At 43.3% G+C, this 22648-nt stretch overlaps 1 protein-coding gene across 1 annotated transcript in view; it reads right to left on the bottom strand.

The window, feature by feature from the left end:
• Positions 1-22648, bottom strand: part of TEDC1 (tubulin epsilon and delta complex 1) — a 65609-nt gene that overhangs the window by 24727 nt on the left and 18234 nt on the right. Inside the window, exons 4-5 of the mRNA XM_030455380.1 lie at positions 18512-18682; positions 10795-10893 (exon numbers count right to left, since the gene is read on the bottom strand). Coding sequence (XP_030311240.1) covers positions 10795-10893; positions 18512-18682 — 270 coding nt within the window. The remainder of the gene's footprint in view (positions 1-10794; positions 10894-18511; positions 18683-22648) is intronic.

Genomic DNA, 22648 nt, shown 5'->3' with positions numbered 1-22648 from the left:
CAAAGTATTATCCATACTCACTATTTTCTTTTTTTCCTCCACATCCTTGCCCATTTTCCTGTATTTTTAACAGGACACAGAACTACAGAAATCAACAGGAATGAGCAATTTTTAATTTACTTTTTAAGCCCACCTGACTTCAGAATTGATGCTACATTTCTGAACAGTACCAATACCCTGGGTTCTGGATGTTTCCCCATTGCATGTTACTACACCACTAAGTACTAATCCCAGCAGGAGCTTTTCCTTACCTTTGTGTGCCTGTCTTACAACTACAACCTTCAGCAGGGGAAGGAACCTTTCAGGTTTTTCCCTCCCTGCTTTATTATCTCACCCTTTCCTGCCACCAGCTGGTTCTATCCCCTGCTGTGCCCTCTCTGCTGATGTCCTATCCTGCATTTGACAGTAACCAGACACACCATCCTTATGCAAAGCCAAAAAATGCTTTTTTTTTTTCCCTAAAAATAAAATAAATCAGCCTATATTACAATAAGCCAAGTGTCTGGCTTTTTTTTTTTTACATTTAATTCCCTGGAGCTTCTTACTCTCTCTTCAAAATAAAGGACTGTGTAGCACAACTTGTGTACAAGTGGGATCTTAAACTCCTGTGGCTGCTTTTCTGGATGGGTTCATCTGCTCTCAAATGAGTTTTACAATCCCAGGGGACATTTAAGGACATTTCCTTCCCTGTCTGCTCCCTGCAAGAAGAAGGGCTCAGAGGCACAAGTGAATTGCATCCCTGGCACAGAACTTCCACCAGATGCACACCATGATTTGGGCTGCCTTGCACAGCATCCAGAGCAACAGAAACAACCTCTAAGGCACTAAAAAAATAAATGTTAAAAGAAAAAAAAATATATAAATGTTAAATAAAATCTAGCTCTCACACAATTACAGAAAAAGAAAGCCAAAGAATGGCTCCCACCATAGGAGACCCAAAAGCACCCAGGATGAGCACAGATGTTCATGTTAGTTAAACAAGGAATTTTAAAAGTTATTCAATATGCAGATTAGCCCAGGCTTGCCAGCTTGAGATGAATAGTTTCTCCCAGCCTAGCTCTTCTCTGACAAGTCATCAGAGCCTATCATGCACACAGGTATTTTCATACATTTTAAAATATGCATTATTGACACGAGAAACCACTAATTTAGAGTCTGCTGCAGTCTCCCTTATGTCAATTCCTTTCTCTTGCCAGTCTCTTAACACAGTCCTTTAAATTAAGTGACAAACACATTTTAAAAACTAAAACTACCTGGCAGCAGAGCTAACATTATGGGTCAGTTGCACATTAAGTTTAATTTTAGAGGCTATTAAAAAAAGCTCTACCAGTCCCCTCCCAATCTCACCTCTAATCAAGATTTCAGTTCAGCTTTCCAGCAGTAACTCAGCTGGGACCAAAGCCATTGCAATAAATGAACTGAACTGGTTTTTGCTTCTTTAGCTAGCACGAGGGTAGAGAAAGCAGTGGTCTTGTTGTGTCTGACTTTTAGGAAGGTTTAAATGTCTTTCTAATGTAGTGCTGGATCCCAGCAAGACACTGCAAGGCATCCCAGCTCTGTGGCACTTCAGGATGAGCCCTTATCAATACCCCTGTTTTGGCACAAGAGTGACAAGGAAGCTGAACATGAGCCAGCAGTGTGCCCAGGTGGCCAAGAAGACCAATGGCATCCTGGGCTGGATCAGGAAGAGCGTGGCCAGCAGGTCCAGGGAAGGGATTCTGCCCCTGTGCTCAGCCCTGGGGAGGCCACAGCTTGAGTCCTGTGTCCAGTTCTGGGCCCCTCAGCTCAGGAAGGAGATTGAGGTGCTGGAGCAGGTCCAGAGAAGAGCAAGGAGGCTGTGAAGGGATCCAGCAGAATTCCTGTGAGGAAGGGCTGAGGGAGCTGGGGGTGTTGAGGCTGGAGAAGAGGAGGCTCAGGGGAGACCTCATCACTCTCTGCAACTCCCTGAAAGGAGTTTGGAGCCAGGGGGGGGTTGGGCTCTTTTCCCAGGCAACTCTCAGCAAGACAAGAGGGCAGGGTCTCAAGTTGTGCCAGGGGAGGTTTAGGTTGGAGATGAGAAAGAATTTCTTTCTGGAGAGGGTGATCAGGCATTGGAATGGGCTGCCCAGGGAAGTAGTGGATTCTCCGTGTCTGGAGATCTTTCCAAAGAGCCTGGATGTGGCACTGAGTGCCATGGGCTGGGAACTGCAGCAGGAGTGGATCAAGGGTTGGACTTGATGATCTCTGAGGTCCCTTCCAACCCAGCCAGTTCTAGGATTCTATGATTCTAAGCCTGATGTCCCTTTCTGTTAGAAGCTCCTAACTGGTTTCTGTTTTAGATGAAAACCACAGGAATGATTCCAGTAATTTGGGGCCCTGGCCCAAAGCAGCAGCTGAGATGGGGCAGTTTGCTCCCACCACTGGGTCTGTAAGCACTCCCAGCAAAAAAAAAAAATCATCCAGTGCCAAAAACACTTACCCAGTCCTGCTGACAAAACCCCTTTTATCTCCAGCTTATTCACTCCAGCTGCACTGTCTCAGGTGGAACTAAATTCTACTGTGTCACTGTCACTGCATTCCAAGGATGTGAAAGTAAAAGATAAACCAAGCCAAAGCACAAAAGCAGCAGTGAAACTCAGCACCATTCTGTCAGTTTTGCTGCCACTGGTAATCACAACCAGGTGTTCAATTAGTCAAGCCCAATAACGCAGTTCCTGCTTCAGAGCAGGACATTTCCACTGTGTTTCAGAGATCCCTTCCTTTCTTCTGGTGTAAGAGACAAAGATATTGCTGCCACACAGTCCAACAATTTATGGAGTCCATGATAAATCACTGCATCATTTTTCAAGGACCAAGAACTCTACATGCTTGCTCAATAAAAGGTACTAAGTAATAACTCACCTTCAAAAAAGTGATGGCAACTCCAGAACTGCAGCTCTATTAAGTCCTCTCTCTTCTTTTTTTTTTTTTTTTTTTTTTGTACAGGTAAGTTTAGCTGAAGGCAATATTAGTGACAAATTGCAGCCTGGGGAAACTTTCAGATCAAGGAATAATGCCATGAGGTAGAATGATTTGCTTTAGTCTTGCTATATAATGCTGCCAGTTCTTCCAATGGGACACTAATTGTAGCCAGAGGCCACCTTGCTTTAAAAATACCTAAAGAAATATTTTGGCACTAAAACTGTCTGGAGTGATAAAAAATAAAGCATCCTTCCCAAGAAGGGGCACTGAGGAAGCCAAATTGGCTACAGAGTTCAACAATTAAATGATTTATGGCTGATTTCTGGGTGACAAGCTGGGCTCATCCTGACACTGTCAGCTGCTGATCAGAACCAGGTGGGAATGGACCCCAGGAGGTCTCTGATCCAATCTCCTCATGAAAGTGCTCAGGGCTCTGCCCAGCAAGCCCTGAACATCCACAACAGCCACATCACCCCTTCTCCAGGATCTGGTCCCAGGCTCTGAGCACTCTCTTGGCAATTTTTTCCCCTTATTCTGGCTAGAACTTCTCGTGTTCCAATTTGTGTGTGTTCCCCATCCTCCTGTCCCACTGTACCTTTGGGAAGATCCTGGCCACCTCACCTGGACTTGCTCCTGGATGCCCCTGTCCTTGTGCTGGGAAGCCCAAAACACCCTCACTCAGTCAGAGGGACAGGATCTCTCCCTTTGCTCTTCCAGCTGCACTCCTAACATAGCCCAGGATGCAGCCACTGCTGCCTGGGCACCTTCTTGTCCACTTTGGTCCCCAGGAATTGGTCTTTTTTGCAAAGCTGCTTGTTCCCAGCCTCTTCTCTTGCAAAGGGTTGTTCCATCCATGCCATCCCAGATGCAGGTTTTTACACCAGCCTTTCCTGAGCCTCTCCAGAGCATCCACTGGGATGTCCCATTTGGGTTTGTCCACACACTTGCTCCATCCCATCATATGAGCCATAATGTTAAACAATCCTGGCCAAAAAGCTGATCCCAGAGGGATTCCTCTAACAACCAGACACTAATTTGGTGTTCAGGGACACAATTTTCCACTCACTTACCCAGCTTATCCCTCACCAACTCAGCTCTGAGGACATGAGGATTCTCCTTTAGTGATACATAAACACAGGCACATTTTCTCTCCCTGTTTGCCTTTCTCCAAGCTCTTTAATTATATATCTCTAACACCTTCTGGGATGGAATACTCCATGCTGCTTTCAAAGGGAAATGCCAGCAGGATCTGAGGAGGCTGTGGAGGTGGGAAGTGCCTGGCCCAGAGCAGACAGAACAGAACCAGGCAGTAACAGCAGGCATCAGATGAGCAGAAACCCATCTGACATTGCAGACAGTTGCAGGGAAGGAGAAACAGAGGAGATTGTTTTGATCATATTCATCCTTTGAGATTGAAAGCAGTTTATCTCCTGCAGAGCCTTCTTTCTTCCTTTCCACAGGATGAGGAAGAGTCACTCCATTTGTTCCTGCCCTCTCCAACCTCCCTAAATTAACTCTCCCATGGGTACCCATTCAATCTTTCTCCTCTCACCCAACCCAAAACTCCTGCCCTGGCCTCCAGCTGTTTCCTTGCTCTGGAGAATCCTTGTGCATCCAGACAGGATCTGGAAGCCAAGCCCCAGTGCTTCTGGAGCAGGGCTAAAACCTCCAGCAGCAATCAGGCAAGGAATTCCTCAACCAAGACAACTAACTCTCTGTCTACCCCAACCACAGAAAGCATCCCAAGTCAACTAATCTATACTTAACTTTTTTTCAAAGTCATCCCTTCTAAAACTGACTCAAATCTGCCTTGGAAATACCAATATACATTATCCTGCACAACTTGAGTGCTTCTACAGCACCCAGCTAGCCAGAGCTTTTCACTTCCTTAAGGATGAGGAACCCAGCTACAAGTACAGTGTCTACAAGCAGCTCTGAAGCCATTTGACCCCTGTAGTTTTTCCTGATTTACATGGCTACATCTGTTCTGCCTCATTTTTACAACTGAGTACCTGATCCATTTTTTTTTTCCAGCAGTAACTACTATAGCAATCCATGTTTTATGTGATAAATGTCAGCAAATGAACTGAAAACCAATTGCCTATGGCATTTTGGAAGGAAAATGACATGGCAGCCTCCCCCCTCCTCCTGCAGAATGAATCATTATAAAAAAAGGCAGGAATAAAATGCTTTGTTCCTGCCATGCAGCACAGGGTGGGGAACATGTGCTGCCACTGACAGGTTCTTTGTTTCTTAGTGCTTATTCCTTCCTTGCAATGAACTGTGAGAAGGTAAATTTACATCTGAATCACTGAGAGATTTGTCATTTCATTTTTTCAATTGTAATCTCAGTAGCCACCCTCCTACACTCCAGGAAATACAGAACAACCCAACCACCCTGTTTGTGAGCCAGCATCCACTGCTGCTCCAAAAAGGAGCTTTTTTTGTTTGTTTGTTTGTTTGGAAAGAGATTTTAAGGAGAGTTTTCCCATGCACACACCTGGAAGAAACAAAACACAACAGTTTTTTTCCACTTCCAATGACTTTCAATGCACCAAGCTTCAACTCAGCAGTGCTCTGGATCATTCAGCTCCCTCGAGCTTGCTTGTCTGAGCCTCAAGGCCTCCTGTATTTAGGTGCCAGAACCTCATATATAATTCACTGTGTTATTAGATCTGCTCCCCTCTGCAATATTAATATGTCAGCTCCCATCTTAGTTCTCACCAATCTGGCTGTAAAAGGTCTGAAATGACTATGCCTGAACAACACCACAACACATTAAGTCATTTAAGGGAGGAAGGAGGGGGGTTTGGCTTTGAGTGGCACTGCTGCTGACAGCACATGGCAAGAAGTAAGTTTTACACTTGTAAAGCACAACCCAGCCAGGTAACTGCCAGAGTTGCAAAGTGAAGCATTCAAAGTTAAAAAGTGGCAGCATTCAAGCTGCCTGAACAACACTGATTTGAGCAGCCCATCTGGATGAGGTCTAGAATTACATAACCAAAGTTTCCCTTCATAATCTGATTCACCCAGCACAGAGGATGGTTGGGGCTCACTCCAGAAGCTATTCCTTTTCTTTTAAACCACATATTATTCTGTCTCTTCCTCAGAGGGAAGCCAGGGATTTATTTGCCATACATCATTCAAATCTCATTCTGAAGACAGGATTTTCATCTTCTGCATAAGCAATGCACCTTCCCTAATGAGCCATGTGGGATGAGATGACAGTGTTATTTTATAAATGGGCAAGAAAAACAAAGACAGGAAAGCAAAATGCTTCTGTTTCCTAGGGATGCCATGAGACTTTTGAGACCTGGTTTTCAGATCATTTAAAAATGACTATAAAGCCCTTCATGGATCCACCTACCCAGTGCAACTCAACAACTTGCAGAGGAACTTCAGTGAGAGTTCACTTAATTCTTGAGCCACCAGAGCCTTGGCTGAGCAGCACCAGGGGAAGAAACCAGGCAGCTGGACCAAGCTGCACCAACACCCACCACTTCTGGACTCTCCCACTCCCTGCTGCTGCTTCTTCATCTTCAGCAACCACTTTCTTCCCCACAGCTCTGCCTCAGAAGCAGTGCCCTCTGCACCCTGAAAGATGCAGGTAAGAAACCCTACTAAATATAAGTAGTACTTCTGCTGGACTGCATCACTTTACTCCAATTTAGACTATTAATTTCTTTGGATTTTCTTTGAAAAGACACTTTTAAAGGTGCCTTCTGCAGCAGCAGAAATACCCACTGCTCATGGGTAGGATGAGCATCTTCACTCAACAAACTAGTAGCAGTAGTGGGTAATCCACAGAACAACTTGTACAGTGGGTCAAGTCTTTGGGTAGATTCATCTTCCCATTCCCAACTCCCTGTCCTGGCCTTTCCTCTCCAATCTTGACCTTTCTGTCCATCCCTTTCTGCTCCAGTCTTTCTCCAGTGTCTCACTGAGGCTCCCACTCACCACACAATCTGAATTTCCCAGCACCAGAGCCACCTTTCCACCCAAAAAAGTTCTGTAAAAGGAAAAGGGGAAAAAAAATTGTTTTTGCTACAGAGTCCATCAGCTTACTTGTGTTTCTGAAAACTCAGCAATGCCAGAATCCAAAGATTCTGATCATCTGAAGCCTTATAAAGCAGAGTTAGGAAATGGCCAGGAGCAGCTGCCCCACACCAGTTGATTAGAAGAGCCAAAATACAGAATGAAAATTGCACCATGAGGCATTCAGGATGCTCTAGATTACATTCCAGGTGATATAGCAAGAGTTTTTAAAGAAAAGACACAATGAAGACCCCAGCTTCCTACCAAAGCACAGGCACAGGCTGTTGCACTGGATCTGTCCCAGATCCATGAAGCACATGGATGATGGTGACCTAAAACTCACAGCCACACACACACATTTCCATATTTATAACCACAGGCAGCCCAAACTACAGGAAAAGTTGGGATTTTGATCATGTCTCACTAGGGAAAACCAGCATTAAAACCATTACTCTTGGAAAAGTTCCAGCTCTATCAATCTGCCAAAGACATTCATGATGATAAAAGATGATGTTCAGTAAAAGCTCTGTACATAAAAGAACTGTAAGAGTTTTATGGTCAGAAACCAAAGGGAAGAACATTTTAACCAAGTTAATGTGCAGCTTCTCTGGAAAAAAGAGTAGCATGGCTTTTCCATTTCATGCAGTGAAGTTTAACTTTACAGCTATCTATATCCCATCACACTTCTCCTGTCAGCCCAAACAGCTCTTGTTTTATTACAGGTCAGAGCAACTTATCTCAGATATTTTTTATGAAAATTAACTACAGGCTTCAGTAAAAACAGCCCAATGTCCCTTCTGATAGCCACTTTTGGACACTTTGATCCACTCTGCATTTTGATCCTTGGAAGGGATCAAAGATCAGAAGGAATTCCTAACACTGCTCACCAAGAGGATACACACAACACTCAGACATATTGACATGCTTGCTCTTTTTATTGATCCATGCAGCAGGGTGCTATTTGAGGAAACATTAACAGGAATGTCACATTACTTAAAAAGAAAAAAATTATTTCACAGTTTTGGGAAAAAAAACCATTTGGCAGAGTGCTGCCATCTGCACCACTATTTGAAAGCCACACTCTACAAATATGCAGGATTTATTTCATCTTATCAAGATATTTGAACATTAGAGGCTTTTTATTACATTTTTCCAAAGAAGCATCACTTTGCATAATGAGTATTGTATCTATCTGGAAAACCTGACACTTGAAACAACCTTGTCTTTTCCAGTCCACACTGCCTTGTCATTTGGGCTCTTCAAGAATATGATTATGGAAGCTCTTTCTCAAAAAGTGGGGGACAAAAACTACAGAAACTGCTCAAATTATAATAATAAGAATTTTAAGTATCTCAAAAATACATCTACTGATTATTTCCAGTAATTTTTCTTTATCTTTTAATCAGGCACAAGAAAGAAGCTTAAAGCAACCTCTTTTCTTGAACTGGTTCAAGAGCCTCACTGCTCATCATACTGAAAAAAAATCCCAATTTTGGACCAGTCCAAGCAGTAAGTTACATAATAAATTCTAACACACAAGCACTGGAGCCTGTTTGAGTGCAGATACTGGAGATGGAGACTGTGACCACTCAGTTTATTTGGGAAAAACCCTTCTGCCACCTCCCCTGTCCCTCTCAGTGATCACCTTTGTCCTTTGCTTCCTGTGTTTGCTGCTTAAACCTGGGAAAGGTGGAATGAAGACTTTAAAGCTTTTAGGTAAGCAACATAGATGTCCACTGAGCCTTCCTGACTGCAGCACTTCACCTAAGCACAATGTTTAAAACACAAAAAGTTTGTTTCCATTTATCCTGAGCCTCCACTCAACAGCACACCTGAAGCAGACATCAAGGAAAGGGAGCAGCATGCAAGAAAAAACTGGGATGATTAATTAAAAGCACAACCCCAAATATGCTTTATTAGAATATTGTTATGTTTTACTGTAATAGAGCAGTGATTCATTCAGGGTAAGACTTGGGAAAAAGGTATCTGCAAAGTCTTTCTACATAGCCCACCAGACCTTCCTGGATATTTGCTGAGATCTCAGAGAAGAAAGCACAGGATTCAGAAGATGGTGCTGCTGTGTGTTCTGAGCTGCTCAGCCTCAGAAAGCAGAAAGGAAAAAGAAATCTCAAGCTGGCTTAGCCACTTGCTCTTGAAAAACAGGATTTTTCCAGGAAAATGGGTCTCTGTAGCTGAACCTTACCAAGAGGCTGGGTGTTAACCATTCATCCAAGAAATGCCCAGTAATGAAAGATCAATGTGCTCTTTACTTTAGGAGGTTTGAACATAAGACTATCTCCCACCTTCAAAGCTACTTTTCTGAACTTCTTTGTGTCCAATATTTACAGTGTGCACTTCTGATCTCAAGGTAGCAGCAGGAAGAATATCTTCTTTGAGTAAACAGATTTGGAGAGACTGCAGAAATATGCCTAATATTGATTTTGTTAGGGCTGAGTTTAAATTTAATCCCATTTCAGTTTCACACAGAATTACCTTTTACATACTGATTTGTAAAGCAAATGTATTACAGTGTATTAAAACAAGTGAATTGTGCTAAGTCAAAAAATAAAAACCTGGCTATCAGTGCTAACTGAATATTTGAGGAATATTTAAGGGTAAAACAGTACACTAGGAAAAATTATGTTGTCCTAGAAGGTTCTGTCTGAAGTCACAAGGAAACAATTCCTTACTGGGAGGATGATAGAGCATGGAGCAGGTTGCTCAGAGAAGATGTGGAGTCTCTGTCCTTGGAGATATTCAAACCCCACCTGGCCATGGTGACTCTGCCTGAGCAGGGGGGGGGGACAAGGTGACCTCCAGAGCTCCATTCCACCCTGTCCTGGTTTGGGCCAGGATAAAGGTGATTTTCTGTCTTGTACTTTTACTTTTAGCTCAGTCTCTTGTAAGTAGTTGCACTTGCTGAAATTAACAGCAAGTTTCTCAGACAGTGTGTGCTTCTAGGACTGATAACACTTGATGTTTATAGTTACTGCTAGAGACTGGTGTGCAGAGCCAAGGACACTGCTCAGCTCTGAGGAAAATATTTTACCCTCCAGAAGGAGTAAAGAGGTCCCACCTGAACCCTCCTTTAGGGAGGAACGGACAAGATAGATGCCAGAATTGACCAAACAGAGGATTCCATCCCATATACGTCACACTCAGTATAAATTTGAGGCATCACGAGGGCCAAGCCGGATTTCCGGATTTCCTGATTTCCTGCTTCCCTTCCTACTCGGCATCCTGGAAGGATCCCGTCCGTTCATTTGCCTGTGGTCCTGATCCATCCCAGCCCATATCTCTGTGTTCCTGCCTCCAGCTCCAACTGCTGCCGACTCCAGGATTCCAGCCTGGACTTTCCCAGGGCTGCCCTGCAGCCTCGGTGGTGACGTGAGAGTTATTGGGGGAAAGGAGGGAGGAATGTGGTTTCCATTTTCCTGTATATTTGTATATATTTAGTAATTTTACCTATTTATCATTACTGTTTCATTAAAGTTGTGTAGTTTAGTTTCCAACCCATAAGTCTCTCTCCCTTATTCTCTCTCCTTTCTCTATCAAGGAGAGAGAGATTAATAGAGAGCCTCTGTTATTCGGTTTAATCGCCGGGCCAGTGTTAAACCCTGACACACCCTAATATTTTAGCCTAAAGTCTGTGTTCTATGAAACATTTGGTGGGTACAAGTTATAATTGAGGAAAATAACAATACATAAGCCCTTGTTTTGGAAACCAAGCTGAAAACATGTCACAGGGAGTGCAGTTCTGCTGACCAACAGTTGTATTATTCACAGCAAGCATCCCAAGAATAAAAGGAGAAGCATTACCTGCTTGTAGTTCTTTGGGTGTCTAACCAGATCTGCTTCTGTGACAGAAAAATGTCCAAGACTCTGGTCCATGTGGGATCCAGTGGTGAATAAATGGATCTGGAAGAAATTAAAATCCAAAGTTATTTGTCAGCATAAGGAGCAGATCATTAACAACATCATTAGGTATCATCTCAGAAGGGTGATGTGACCCAGTGGTGACAAGCCCATTCCCAATGGATAAGTAGAAATATAACTACTTCTACCAATGCCACAGACCTTTTTAAAACAGCCTGAAGGAAATTATGATCATGCACCTCACTAAATGGAGCTGATATTGTTAGCAGAACCAAATGCAGAAACTGCAACTGCTGCCACCACAGTAAAACTGAAAGATTTCTCTTTTCATTCTCTCCTAAAAGTTTTTTTCCCCTTAAACTACACACACTCCTGTGCATAGCATGAAAAACCATTTCCACAAATAGCAGAAGTCTTGAGAGGTAAAGAATACCCTCAGATTAATGTTTTATTTCTTTCTTTAAAGAGAAAAAAAAGCTACCTAGTTACAGTAAGTCTCTCTTGCTGTATCTTGTTGGCTTTCACTTACTGTACTGGTGATGGTACCATCAATTATTTGATGAAGAAGCTTTCCAAGTTAGTCAAGGGAACAATAAAAAGCAATTCCTCCAATTCAGAGCTGATCCCTTTGTTACTGTAATAACCACAGCTGCCAAACAAGATAGCAGGGCACATTTTTCAGACAGTCACTCATAGCTCATTACTATTTCTGCCAGAACACAGCACTATTTCCTGCTTTTCTTCCTTTATTCTAATTTAAACTTTAGCATACACTTGGGTATTGACAACTATTTAAAAGCCAACAGTCACTGGGTAATTATCAACCCTTCCCTGAAACTTCAGAATATTTTAGCATCCCTTTCCCCAAACTCCCTTCTGCTGACACCCATCTGTCACATGTGCAGATCTATCTGAGTTTAAAAATAAAAGAGCACCTCCCCACACAGTGTTCTTCCTTTCCACTTGCTCCTCCTCTCCCTGCTGCATTCTTGTGTAACTCTGGCTGCCAAACCTTTGGGAGACACCAGGGATGAATTTCAGCCCCTCTTCAAAAGTACACTGCAGAAGCTAAAGCCCTAAATAAATACTCTAAAGCTGTAAGAACAGAGGTATGAGGTGAGTCCTGAGATTGGGCTTGTTTCTAGAATAATCCAGTATTTTTATTTGTACAATCTGCTACTGATAACCCCAATGTACTGAAGATGAAACCAGGCTTTAACCTGGTTGAATAATCTGCTTCAACCTTACACTGACCTTTGCATGATGGTACAGAGACACTTCCCCACTAAACACAACTTCTGGGGAGTTTCCAGCACCAATTCCTAAACACCCTTGAGATCAGACACCCTGCAGGAAGATCACCTTGTCTAATTCCCATAAGAGGAGATGAAAAGGAAGTTTATTCAGACTTCACACACACTTGCATGAGAGGAAAAAAAACTGCATTAAAAAGACACGACTGAGAGCTAAGGGCAAACTCACTTTAGGAAAAAACAGAATTTTCAAAACATCCTTAAAAAAAAAAGAAAAAAAAAGATGTATTTAACCAATATAATAGTTTACAGAGTAATATGGTGGATGCTTCAAACCAAGACACAGATGCAGTTTAGCTCACTCATAAATTACTGACAATGAGGTAATCACCCAGCACCACTTTCTGCCCTCTGTTTTCCAGAGATCAAGACTTTGTCCCTTTCCTCTTTTACTGCACCATAAGATATATAAACATGACCAGTCCACTGTCATATATCTCATTTTATATTCTCTCAGAGGAGGCACAAGAAACTACTCTATTCATGGGAGGTGTTTCTCAGTTCTGCTCTGCATTCCTTCTGCCAGAACACAAACCTTGCTCTTATCCAAGCCCATTCCCATTTCCCATCACAACCATTATTGTCATTTTACCATTATCCAATACTGCCAATTATGGTAAACTCTTCTTCTGCCATTAAGAATTACATTTAACATCATTTTATTCCTACCTAGATGCACAGTCCATGATCAGATGTCCGCCTGACAACAAAATTCACCTTGGAACCTGATCTAACTCTATTTCAGGTGTAAATTCTGTCCTTGTCTTTTAGTGGATGAAGATTCTGATGAGAATTCCATCACTTTTACAGAAACTCAGTTCTTCCACTGTTTCATCTCACATGCTGATTGAGGCAAACTGCATTTAACAGACTCCAAAAAATAAAAATGCCATTAACAAACTACTCAGGATCCTACCAATTTTTCTGAAACTATGCCAGGCTTCTTATTCACATTTTAAAAGGCAAAGTGGTAACTCAAAGCCTAACAAAAACCAGCTGCTTTCCCCTATGAATTCAAGAAAGATCAAAACCCAGACAGATAGATATTCCTCTGGCACTTGGAAGAAACAGAATACAAGGCACCAAGAGGCACACATTAACACAGTAATTTCTCCCTCATGTTTCCATATATTTGAAGGCAGAGCAGGTAAAGGTGCACCACTGAGAATTTCAAGGAATTATAATGCTATTATTGTATTATACTTTCAAAGCAGGCCAACCTGTCTACCACCAGAAGCCATTATTATGTTATTCAACAAATCACAGCCTCAGGCTGCAGAATTCCTCAGCAACAGAGAGGTTGAGATTCCCCTGAGGAAATCTTCCTCCTACAGCAGGACATCTAAACTTCAACACTTCTGCCAGGAGCTGAAGGAACTGAAAAACAACTCAACAGAAAAACTAGGAAAGAGGACCAGCAGTCAGACCACTTCCCAGGAAATTCCCAACACATGGTTAGCTGTAGCTCCAGGGAAGTTTCCCTCTTCATAACCTATACTGGGTTACTCAGGAACACAAACCATCAGTCTTAAGTGGCTGCAAACAGGTCAGAGGAGATGGAGGCCCCAGCAAACACCTTAGAGAAAGAACAGACATTTATTTTTCCCTGTTTTCCACTCATATTTCCCTCCTACTGCTCCCTTTCTTCAGGCAGAACCATCTCATTAAGACACGAGTTGTTGCTTCTAACCTGAAAGACCATGTCCCAAGGGATTCAGATTCAAAGAACATCCCCAAGGGATTCAGATTTTTTTATTACTAAATGACAGAAAAGGAAAAGCCCTTTGGAGGTCTTTAGTCCTACCTCTTGGTCTCACAAAAACTGTTGCCAACATCAGTTTGGGGCTTTATATCTATGTCTTGGAAACCTCTGAGGATGGAGCTCATTCAGCATCTCTGCCCAGCATCTCAGAAAAGTTTTTTCTAATATTCCTGAACCTTCCAAGCTTTCATCAGTGGCCCTTTCTCCTTTGGCTTCTGCTACTTGTGACAAGACCATGGATCTGCCTGTATAACCACCATCCTTCTAAGCATACATCCAATACCTGAAGGCAGCTATTAGGTGCCCACTCCCTCAGGTTGCTTTCCACCAACAAGCCCAACTCCCTCAACCTCTTCTTGTGATTTTCCAAGTGTGATAAAGAGAACTTCTCAAGTAGAGAACATGGTATTTTGGAGCCCATGTGAATAACAGAATGAAAACTGTAGAAGTGTCACCACTTCTTGGTCAAAATCATAGCTTGTGATAAGATTGTTCCATAGCTGAGATACAAAACCTGTTCAGTTATTAAACAGAGCAAGTAAAAGGCATAATTATAACTTTGCAGAGAAAGTCCACTGTAAATCTCTCAGCATAATTAAAAACCATAACACTCATTAGCCTTTTGCATACTGTGTTTGCAGTTTATATGAGAAAAGCAGCAGCTCATATAGAGGTCATTTCAGGTCAGTTCAGTCTCCTAACACATAGCAGATTAGTTCGGAAGATTTCAAATTGATGCAGTAGCACAGCCAAAAGTTCTTTTTAAAGAGTGAGGAAATACCAATTACTGTTTATGCAGTTGTTAAATTGTATGTTGTGCTTTGTGCTGCTGTAAATGTTAACAAGATTGTGGCACTGTTAGAAAGTCCCTCCCAAAGTCACTTTTGCCTTTCAATTTTTCTGCTTTTAATTCAGGCTAAAATATAAATCAGAGCACTGCACTTGATTACAGCTCTGAGCTGAGCTCTCCCAGTTGCACACAGGGACTTTAACATGCACAATATCTCACAGAGAGGAGCTGGGCTCCTGTTTATCCTCCTGTACATACGCTGCAGAACATCATCTGATGCTTTAGTCCAGCACTGTTGCTTTATTCCAGTGATGACCATAGAATCCTAGAACTGGCTGGGTTGGAAGGGACCTCAGAGATCATCAAGTCCAACCCTTGATCCACTCCCGCTGCAGTTCCCAGCCCATGGCACTCAGTGCCACATCCAGGCTCTTTGGAAAGATCTCCAGACACGGAGAATCCACTACTTCCCTGGGCAGCCCATTCCAATGCCTGATCACCCTCTCCAGAAAGAAATTCTTTCTCATCTCCAACCTAAACCTCCCCTGGCACAACTTGAGACCCTGCCCTCTTGTCTTGCTGAGAGTTGCCTGGGAAAAGAGCCCAACCCCCCCCTGGCTCCAACCTCCTTTCAGGGAGTTGGAGAGAGTGATGAGGTCTCCCCTGAGCCTCCTCTTCTCCAGCCTCAACACCCCCAGCTCCCTCAGCCCTTCCTCACAGCAATTCTGCTGGATCCCTTCACAGCCTCCTTGCTCTTCTCTGGACCTGCTCCAGCACCTCAAGCTCCTTCCTGAGGGGCTGAGGGGCCCAGAACTGGACACAGGACTCAAGCTGTGGCCTCCCCAGGGCTGAGCACAGGGGCAGAATCCCTTCCCTGGACCTGCTGGCCACGCTGTTCCTGAGCCAGCCCAGGATGCCATTGGCCTTCTTGGCCACCTGGGCACACTGCTGGCTCATGTTCAGCTTCCTGGCAATCCAATGATGTTGAAGAGGGCAGCAAAGGCAGCTTCGGGAAGCTGGATAAACACAGAAACCTTCTTCCTCCTCTTTTCCTAGGTTCTGGAAATCATAGTCCAGGGAAGAGCAGCATAACCAACCTGTCTCTTGGCATTTATCTGACTGCAAGGGTCCTAAATTTAGCATTTTTCCTTGGATAGCCACAGGGGAAAAAAAAGTCCAAGTTGATTTCTAAGTTATCATGATAACAAATAGTCTGCATCCAACAACAAGAGCCTTTGTACATTTAAAAGCTAAGCCTGTCCTCTCTTAAAGTCATAAATAGTACCATGTGGAATTCTTATTAATATTACAATTACCCCAATTGCTCTACTTCATCCAGGTAGTACCAATAAAACACACTGCCCTGAGTCAAACCTTTTCAAAGGTATTCAGCTAGAGAATTATCTATATTAGAATTCTTAGTGCTCAGAACAGCTGCAACTCCTGATCCAGTCAATAGCTTTTGAGATGAAATTGTGATTTGTAGAAAAGAATATATTTTATTAATAAAATACAGGAGGTTATCATCTCCCCTCTCAGTACTTTAGCATGCTGGGCAATCAGCAAATCTCTTCCCCATTTCAGTGCCTGGTCTGGACCTCTGTACTTCAGGCCCCAGGTTCATTCTGCCATTAATTCTTCTTTGGTCTCATTAATAGCAAGCTGAGGTACTGAGGCTGCCTAATGATTTGCTACTGCCAAGCACTACATAAATCAGAGAGCAGCTGATGAATTATGGAGATATTTGCCTCACCTACAACAAAACCCAGCATCTTAAACATATCTTATCAAAGGGAGAGGATGCCAATCACCTCATTTGAGTTTTCTACCAATGAGCCCCCTCTCCCAGCAGTGTCCTTGCCTGTAATCTCAGCCAAGGACTGCACATGGACTTCCAGGGAATTGCTGTCTTCATTCCCAGATCAGGAGAGCACATTCAGAGTGAGCAAGAAGAATCATAGAATCATAGAATTAGCCGGGTTGGAAGGGACCTCAGAGATCATCTAGTCCAACCCTTGACCCACCGGAGCAGTTGCTAGACCATGGCACTGAGTGCCACATCCAGTCTTTTTTTAAATGTCTCCAGGGATGGAGAATCTACCACCTCACCGGGCAGTCCATTCCATAGCCTGATCACCCTCTCCGTGAAGAAATTCTTTCTAATATCTAACCTAAACCTCCCCTGGCACAACTTAAGACTGTGTCCTCTTGTCTTGTTGAAGGTCGTCTGTGAAAAGAGTCCAGTTCCCACCTCGCTACAGCCTCCTTTCAGGGAGTTGTAGACAGCAATGAGGTCTCCCCTGAGCCTCCTCTTCTTCAGGCTGAACAGCCCCAGCTCTCTCAGCCTCTCCTCATAGGGCCTGTGCTCGAGTCCCTTCACCAGCCTGGTTGCCCTCCTTTGGACCTGTTCCAGGACCTCTACATCCTTCTTAAACTGAGGGGCCCAGAACTGGACACAGGACTCAAGCTGTGGCCTCACCAGGGCGGAGTACAGGGGCAGAATCCCTTCCCTGGACCTGCTGGCCACGCTGTTCCTGAGCCAGCCCAGGATGCCATTGGCCTTCTTGGCCACCTGGGCACACTGCTGGCTCCTGTTCAGCTTCCTGGCAATCCAGACTCCCAGGTCCCTTTCTGCCACTCTGTGCCCAGCCTGGAGCTCCCCATGGGGTTGTTGTGGCCAAAGTGCAGGACCCGGCACTTGGCCGTGTTGAACCTCATCCCGTTGGGATCAGCCCAGCTCTCCAGTCTGTCCAGGTCCCTCTGCAAAAGGTTATTTTAGATGCTGCACACACAGCACCTGATCTTTCCCTAGGGCTGTAAATCAGACATCTCCCTGGCAATCAATTGATGGGAAGAACAAAATGCAACCTCATTACAGTTCTCAGCATTGCTCTGGCAGACACAGGATTAAAAACAAGATGGCATCTTCATTCCAAACCCTCTTGTTCTGATTCTGACAACTTTTTGGTATATGGGGGGTTTTTTTCTGAGCAGAATTCTTTTCAAAACTGTTCCTACTCTCAACAAGGCTTTCTGTGAAGGTTCTGGGTACCATACAAAGTGGCTCCACCACCTAAGTTACCTGAAGAGATTTGAATGGTTAAAGGGCACCTAAGGAAAATATTACTGAATAACTTTTAGAACTACATTTAGAACCATTTTTTTTTTAAATTTCACCCTGCAGTCATCATCCCAGTCAACTTGAGGACTGAAGGGTGTTTCTGTCTCAAGCAGACAAGATGCTCCCAGGTGTCTGCAATTTTCAGACAGACATAAAAACATTCCTCATAAATGGGAACAGAACTGCAACCTCAGCAATACAGAGACCACTGATTCCTGATTTAAAAGGAAGTAGATTTTAGGTCCTGCTCAAATGTTCCCTTGTATTTCAGAAAGGAAAATGGCATTTTATTTTGCTGCAAGTACTTCCAACATCCCTGCTCAGGATTTCCACATTTCCAATGAATTTATAGCTCTGAATCACCAGTTCTTGCCTCTGGACCACAATGCCAGGCATTTTCTGAGAAAAATGGAGACAGGTGATGGTTGTAGAAGTGACTGATGTGCTAATCTGCAAGAGAGACTTTTCTACAACGAGTTCAACCTTACAAGCAGTGTACATCACTTTCTCATGGTTCTACTGAGGAAAGGTGAGGCCATTCACACTTGGAGTAATTCACTCTTACCTAGAGAAAATGCAGAACTAGCAAACAGGAATCATTTGCACATTTAGCACCAGCTGACAAGGCTTTTAAATAATCAACAATGGCAAAGTGAGCTGAAAGAGTCATTTACCTTGTGCAAGAGTTTGCAGTGCTCTTGGTGCTGAGCATGCAAACTCTGCCACTGGAACCTCAGCCTCCCATTTAACCACTGAAGGTATCTAATATCTATTCTGTTTTCCAGGCCACATTCAGGAGCTGCTTCAGTTGTGCCTTTCTGGTTGTTAGGCAGATCATCTTCACACTGAAAGCAGAAGAGAACATCAAAATGGTTTAAGTTAGCTTCAAAATTTTCAGCTCATTCAGAATATATAAGGCAAATAGGACAAAAAAAAAAAAGAAAAAAAAAGACAGAAAAAAGAAAAAAAAGAAAAAAGAAAAAAAGACAGAAAAAAAAAGACAGAAAAAAGAAAATAAAAAGACAGAAAAAAGAAAATAAAAAGACAGAAAAAAGAAAATAAAATCCAACCAAAAAGGAAGTAAGTTCCAGCAGTAAAGAGCCATTGCAATACAGGACTGGGAACAGCCTAAAAAAGTCCTGTAACCTAGAAGAAATATCAGCTTCTCAGCTCTGACTTGGTGAGCTGTCTCCTCTCCCATCACTCATTTTCTGTACCCAGGAAGCCAGTGTTTCTGAGACAGCAAAAATGTTCTTTACCCTGATGGGGAAAAATCACATTTTGACTAGATAATAAGCCAAAAAAAAGTAAAAAACAGACCTAGCTACTCCAGTGCCCTCCCAAAAGTGCTGCAGGCTGTATTCAGTGACCCCATTTTGTAAATCAATGCCTGAAATAAAGATGAAATTGTGGGCCTGTGCTTAACCATCTTTTTATTTTTTCCATCCTGCTTTTCCCTTCTCACAGGGTAGAGGAAAAGAAACAATCACCCAGCTGACATTGGCCAGGAATCCACAGACACCCCCAGCTACAGCTGCACCACCTGTCCTGCCTTGTTCTGCCTTTTTCTAGATTAATTTTGGAAGAAGGGAGAAGCTAAGGCTTTTTTTTTTTTTTTTCCATCTTGTCCCACTTCCCTTCTGCTGCAGGGAAAAAAAAAAACCCACAAAAAACCCAAATTAACTTCATTTTGTGTTCATTAACTTCATTCATGTGTTCACCCAGTTGTTGGATTCTCAAGACATTTCCTTAAAGTGGAAATTTAAAAAGCCTCCTTGAAACATGAGTGTTAGCAAGAAAACACTTAAGGAGGTATTTGGAGCCACAGACTTTGGTGGGGTTTAAACATATGTGTTTCCATGTCCAATAAAATCCTATAAAGATTCAGTTGGCAGCAAAGCTTGAATGTAATTTGGATCCTAAACTAAAAATGCAAACTGTAAAATGAAGAGTTTAATTTGGCCTTAAATGCAGATTATAACTGTTATCACATAAGCCCCTAATGCTGGTTTTAACCTAAATATCACCTCAGTTGACAGAGCCTTTAGCACAATGAGTGCTCATATTATTTATAAGCAAAAAAAATCATAGAATCCTAGAACTGGCTGGGTTGGAAGGGACCTCAGAGATCATCAAGTCCAACCCTTGATCCACTCCCGCTGCAGTTCCCAGCCCATGGCACTCAGTGCCACATCCAGGCTCTTTGGAAAGATCTCCAGACACGGAGAATCCACTACTTCCCTGGGCAGCCCATTCCAATGCCTGATCACCCTCTCCAGAAAGAAATTCTTTCTCATCTCCAACCTAAACCTCCCCTGGCACAACTTGAGACCCTGCCCTCTTGTCTTGCTGAGAGTTGCCTGGGAAAAGAGCCCAACCCCCCCCTGGCTCCAACCTCCTTTCAGGGAGTTGGAGAGAGTGATGAGGTCTCCCCTGAGCCTCCTCTTCTCCAGCCTCAACACCCCCAGCTCCCTCAGCCCTTCCTCACAGCAATTCTGCTGGATCCCTTCACAGCCTTCTTGCTCTTCTCTGGACCTGCTCCAGCACCTCAATCTCCTTCCTGAGGGGCTGAGGGGCCCAGAACTGGACACAGGACTCAAGCTGTGGCCTCCCCAGGGCTGAGCACAGGGGCAGAATCCCTTCCCTGGACCTGCTGGCCACGCTGTTCCTGAGCCAGCCCAGGATGCCATTGGCCTTCTTGGCCACCTGGGCACACTGCTGGCTCCTGTTCAGCTTCCTGGCAATCCAGACTCCCAGCTCCCTTTCTGCCACTCTGTGCCCAGCCTGGAGCTCCCCATGGGGTTGTTGTGGCCAAAGTGCAGGACCCGGCACTTGGCCGTGTTGAACCTCATCCCGTTGGGATCAGCCCAACTCTCCAGTCTGTCCAGGTCCCTCTGCAAAATGCTGTTCTGGACATAAATGTATCAAGATGAGAGTTTTTCCCCTGTGGTCTGTGGCTCAAATAAATGCTATAGATTGCAGGGATGGTAAAGGGCTTTTCCTTTTAAAGGCACAGATTCACCTTTAGGAAAATAAAATAAAAATAATTAAATAAAAAAAAAGCCAGCATCCTTTTACACCAACTGCAATGTCAATCTTTTTTCTCTGACACTTTCAGTCCCTCTTTCTCCCTAAATCAAATTGCTCTCTTATCCTAGGGCACCCCAGTCCTACCTAAATACCTTCATGGTTCAGACTGCCTTGCCCCACCAGGAGAGGCTCCTGAACTATGAAACCACAGAGAAATGATTAAGAAATGATTACCAAGTTGCCCACAAACACCATGAGGAATTAGGTTCTTACTCATTCCAGGAGAGAAAGACATAAGCAGCCAGCAAACCACAAGGCCAAAGACAGACTTGGGATTCCCAGATTAAAATCTGTATTTTCCCTAAAACCCAGCTCAGCTCCAACTTCCCTGGTTGGAGGTTTCAGAAGAGCACAGATCCTGCTCTCCTGGGGATTCATTTCAGGAAAGAATGGCATTAGATTAGACTGCTTTGGCAGTCCAGTGACAAACACCATGCAGAGCTAATTTTATTGTAGCAACCTGGCCTTATTAATATTAAAATAAGGAAGCCAGCCAATGCATTTTTTAACAGGATCTCTCTATTATTTATTCCACAAACTGTGCAAAAATATTCTTTTGCTATGAAATACTTAGCCTGACATAAAGTAAACAAGGTAAAAAAAAATAAAAGTCTTGCATATTATACTGTGACCTCAATTTCTAGACCCATCCTTGCAATCTAAGACTATTTGCTGCTCACCCAGGAGGAAAAAAAGCACTAAAACACCAGCCCAAACTACAGCCCTTGCTTTAAATATCATTGTGAATCCTCCTAACCTATGGAGCATTAGGGGTCCACACCTATATTCACCTCTGAGATTCAGAAATTAATATTATTTAGCCAAAGATACAAAGAGAGAACCCAACTTCCCAGGGCTCTCAGTGCTTCCCACCAGATGCTTTCATACTCACTTGCCAGAAAACCTTTTTGCTTGGAAATTCTTTGCTGCAAATAATGTTTCTCTTTTGGTTCTGTTTCAGAGAGAGGAGGCACAGGGACTCCAGCTACAGAATGGGAGAGCCAGAGACTCACAAGAACAGAAAACAAGGTGAAAAAGAATCCTGGGGATAAAACATAGATCTGATTTTCATTCCCATCCCATACATCTGAGCAAGCAACTTGCTTAGAGAGAAATTCAAGATCAAGTTTCAACTTTTACAGCAGAAATAGGATTTTTCTTCTTGGTTTGAAATACAAAACTATTGAGAATCAAGAGAGTGGTTCTACCAACAGAGGATGGAGATGAATTAAAACAAGTACATCTTGTTTTAATGTACTAAAACATTTAATGTGTTAGTATTGTAGATTAAAACATGTAAATGTACATTAAAACATTTTAATGTACTAAAACTATTTATGTTAAATTAACAGTTTCTCAAAGAACAACATCAGGATGAGTGTGCAGATGTGTGAGAAAGAAGGATTTTTTTTGCATTACTAGCTCCATTTGAGGATTTTGGTGACCTGCTATGCAGCTGGGTTTGCTCTGTGTGTATCATAGAATCCTTGGGGTTGGAAGGGACCTCGAAAGATCATCTAGTCCAACCCCCCCTGCCAGAGCAGGGCCACCTAGAGTACATCACATAGGAACGTGTCCAGGTGGGTTTTGAATGTCTCCAGTGAAGGAGACTCCACGACCCCCCTGGGCAGCCTGTTCCAGGGCTCTGTCACCCTTACAGGAAAAAAATTTTTCTGGATATTCAACTTGAACCTCCTGTGCTCCAATTTACACCCATTACC

This window comes from Calypte anna, chromosome 8 (genome assembly GCF_003957555.1).
Source record: "Calypte anna isolate BGI_N300 chromosome 8, bCalAnn1_v1.p, whole genome shotgun sequence".
NCBI lineage: Eukaryota > Metazoa > Chordata > Aves > Apodiformes > Trochilidae > Calypte > Calypte anna.
The sequence above is the reverse complement of the archived record's forward strand: the minus strand, read 5'-3'. Positions and strand labels throughout refer to the sequence as shown.